The following is a 3,106-nucleotide window of genomic DNA, read 5'->3' as shown; positions in this document are numbered from 1 at the left end:
GGTTTCCATAGCCGAACAGCCGCAAGATCACCATGCGCAATGCCACACGTCGGCTAGAGTGGTATAAAGCTCGCCACCACTGGACTCTGGAGCAGTGGAAATGCATTCCCTGGAATGATGAATCATGCTTCACTATCTTCACAGGACGAATCTGGGTTTGGCGGATGAATCTGGGTTTGGCGGATGCCCACTTTCGTCCATTGGAATTGTCCATCTATAGCAGCAAAATGGGACCAACTCCATATTAATGCCCATGATCTTGGAATGAGATGTCGGACGGACAGGTGTCCACATACTTTTGGCCATGTTGTGTATGTATGCCCCCAATGCAATAATTTTATAATCCAACCTTTTATTAGCATTAGCTAGTTCAAATATGTCACGAAAACCACTATTTCTATCCGTTTGCGTCACTTTCAATGAGGGACTTTTATTTGAAAGCCAAACCGCAAATTCCACTATTGTTGTTAATCGACATTGTGGCAAGCTTCACATAGGTCCCGTCCTCTCCGTATCCTTTCTCTCTACTGACTAACATCTGCTGTAGTATCTCTGTCCATCAGTGGGGGCGACGTGGAGAGAAACCTTGAGGTGTCATTGTTCGAAGAACTTCGTTTCAACCCCAGTTCCCATTGTCCACTAAGTGAAGAGGATGGTGCTCGCTCGCTGCTGCTTTCCTGCGTCGATAAAGATGAACGTCGGGCTGCTGGCCTGCTTGGTTGCGCTTGTGGGCATCTGCTTTGCGCGCTCGGACGCTCCGCGAGGGGTGGCGGTGCCCTTTGTTTTTGACCTCAAAGCGACGTGCGACCCTCCGTGCCAACATGCTGGCATCTGCATCCGAAACAACACCTGCTTCTGTTCTCGCGGCTATGAGGGAGAGACCTGCCAGTATGGTGATGTTACAACTTTATATTTACCTAGAAAGGAGACAGTAAACAAAATAGCCAAACTAGAAAAGAAAAGTGATGCATTGGAGAGTATATGAAATATGTATATCATATATTTTTTCATCACAACATGTGATGCAAAAGTTGCATGACTTACTGGGTGAGTGCTGATGAATATATTGTCTGTTGTTTTGAACAGCTAACTGCTATCCCAAATGTAAGAATGGAGGAGAGTGCCTTCGCCCTGGAAAATGCAGATGTCCTTCTGGATTTGGAGGAAAATATTGTCATAAAGGTACTTATCTAATTCTGTTAACCTTTTAGATATACAGTATGTTGGTTCTTGGTTAATGTTAAAAATCTGATTAAATATTGTAATAATATTTATTCATTGGTAACTACAGTAGGCTAGTAAAAGTAACCTAATATGTTTTATTTAGAGATAGTGTGGTTTGAAAAGGGTGGGGAGTTAAGTCTTAGTACTATAGTATAGGTTATGAACATGGACATGGAGAGCTAAGTGGATGATTTGATTTTATGTCTATCTTTTCCAGTGAAATGTGATAGTGGATGCTGGAACGGTGGCGACTGCATCGCTGTGAACGGAGTGGCCAAGTGCATCTGCCCCTCCAGCTGGACTGGCTCCAAATGCCAAGAGGGTTTGTTTACCTCCTTAATTAGCCTAATCCACACAGAGGTGAAACCAGCAGTGAGACTGGTTGCTCAGCTGGCCTATTAATCAACAGTAGCATATTAATCCTCTCCGGAACCCTCTGACAACTTCATTGAAATGCTAAGATGCCTTCACACATACTAAAACAATAAAGAATAGTTGATTCAATTACGACCGAATGGGACAAAGAAAACGCTTCACATGGCCAAAGGTATAATGGCGATTTATTGGTTCCCAGAATGTTGAGAATGCGTTGTTGCGATGTTTCCCCAGCGATCTGTCCCCAGGGGTGCAGGAACGGGGGCAGCTGTGTGGCCCCAGGAATCTGCAGCTGTCCAGAGGGCTGGCTGGGTGGAGCCTGCCACACTGGTGAGTGAGATCTTAAGATGAATGCACTAACTGTGAGTCGCTCTGGATACGAACGTCTGCTAAATTACAAAATGTAATGTAAAACGTGAGAATCATACACAGTTCACTCTTATACGCTCTCATATATTTGGCACACAACCAACATACACTATACACATTTTCAGACATGCACTTTCTTACTCTGACCCCAACAGACACACAACCACGGTAAATTATGCACACACTTGCAGACACACTTACACAGATACAGGCAACAGGCCAAATAAATGTATAACCCATAACTGGAGCCTAATCACTGATCTGTTCTGGATGTGTGTTAAGTGTGTTAATTTTTAACACACTGACACACTTGGGTCAAACAATAGATAGCAGAGAAATTAATCAGGCATGCTAAATAATAACAAGTATAAATCTGACTGTCCTTTATCCTGAAAGAATCTACTGAATGAGAAACATGTCAATATGAGATACCTGTTGAAAATTACTGTTTTGAGATTTTGTTCTCAGAGCTGTCTTTCCCCAGATGTGAAGAGGCCACGAGACTACATAGTGAGCCCTCCTTCCTCTCTTTCTTAATGTAACATCTCTTTTTCTCATTTCCCCCTCCCTCCGTCTCTCTTCCCTCTCTCTCTATCTTGCAGCTGTGTGTCACCGGCCCTGTCTGAATGGAGGCAAGTGTTTGTCTCCCGATTCGTGCCGCTGTCGCCCTCCTTACTCTGGACCACACTGTGAGGAGAGGAAGGTGTTTTAAACCCTTTAGAGGTCAGAGGTCAAAGAGGACCAGTCAGAGGCCATGTAGAACCGTATTCATTCCAAATCTGGTGCTTTAGATATCGTCTCTCTGCCTTTGGTAAAAATGTTTTTTTATAAAGAACCACAGATTTTTGTGTTAACAATAACATTTGACTGTTAACTTAATATCTACTATACAATTTTGGGTTTGTGCTATATAATGAATAAAATGTGGATAAAAGGTTTATTGTTATTTTCTTTTGAAATCATTTCTTATCATGCAGTCAGATGATTTACAGTAAAACAACACTCAGCGAACTGCTTTTACTAACAATATACTGTAGCCAATTAATAGTATAACTAAACTGTTACAAAAGTGTACTTCCATCCCTTACTGAATTGCATTTCAACCATTCAACGTGTTACTTAAAGCAAATGACACAAT

At 42.3% G+C, this 3,106-nt stretch overlaps 1 protein-coding gene across 1 annotated transcript; it reads left to right on the top strand.

The window, feature by feature from the left end:
- The first annotated feature begins 613 nt into the window (after positions 1-613).
- On the top strand, positions 614-2,902 carry LOC120047591 (von Willebrand factor D and EGF domain-containing protein-like). Its single transcript, XM_038993130.1, has 5 exons — positions 614-893; positions 1,087-1,182; positions 1,442-1,546; positions 1,834-1,929; positions 2,571-2,902. The coding sequence occupies exons 1-5, from the start codon at positions 653-655 to the stop codon at positions 2,678-2,680; spliced, it is 648 nt and encodes a 215-aa protein (XP_038849058.1). The 5' UTR covers positions 614-652; the 3' UTR covers positions 2,681-2,902.
- The last annotated feature ends 204 nt before the right edge of the window (positions 2,903-3,106 follow it).

The sequence above is a fragment of the Salvelinus namaycush genome, chromosome 5, assembly GCF_016432855.1.
Source record: "Salvelinus namaycush isolate Seneca chromosome 5, SaNama_1.0, whole genome shotgun sequence".
NCBI lineage: Eukaryota > Metazoa > Chordata > Actinopteri > Salmoniformes > Salmonidae > Salvelinus > Salvelinus namaycush.
Note: the sequence above shows the minus strand (reverse complement) of the source record. Positions and strands in the feature narration are given on the sequence as shown.

Excerpts from the sequence above, each read along its gene's own strand:
- LOC120047591 (XM_038993130.1), top strand. The coding sequence starts at position 653 with ATGGTGCTCGCTCGCTGCTGCTTTCCTGCGTCGATAAAGATGAACGTC. Across the intron at positions 894-1,086 it reads GGGAGAGACCTGCCAGTATG|CTAACTGCTATCCCAAATGT; the intron begins GTGATGTTACAA and ends TGTTTTGAACAG. Across the intron at positions 1,930-2,570 it reads GGGTGGAGCCTGCCACACTG|CTGTGTGTCACCGGCCCTGT; the intron begins GTGAGTGAGATC and ends TCTATCTTGCAG.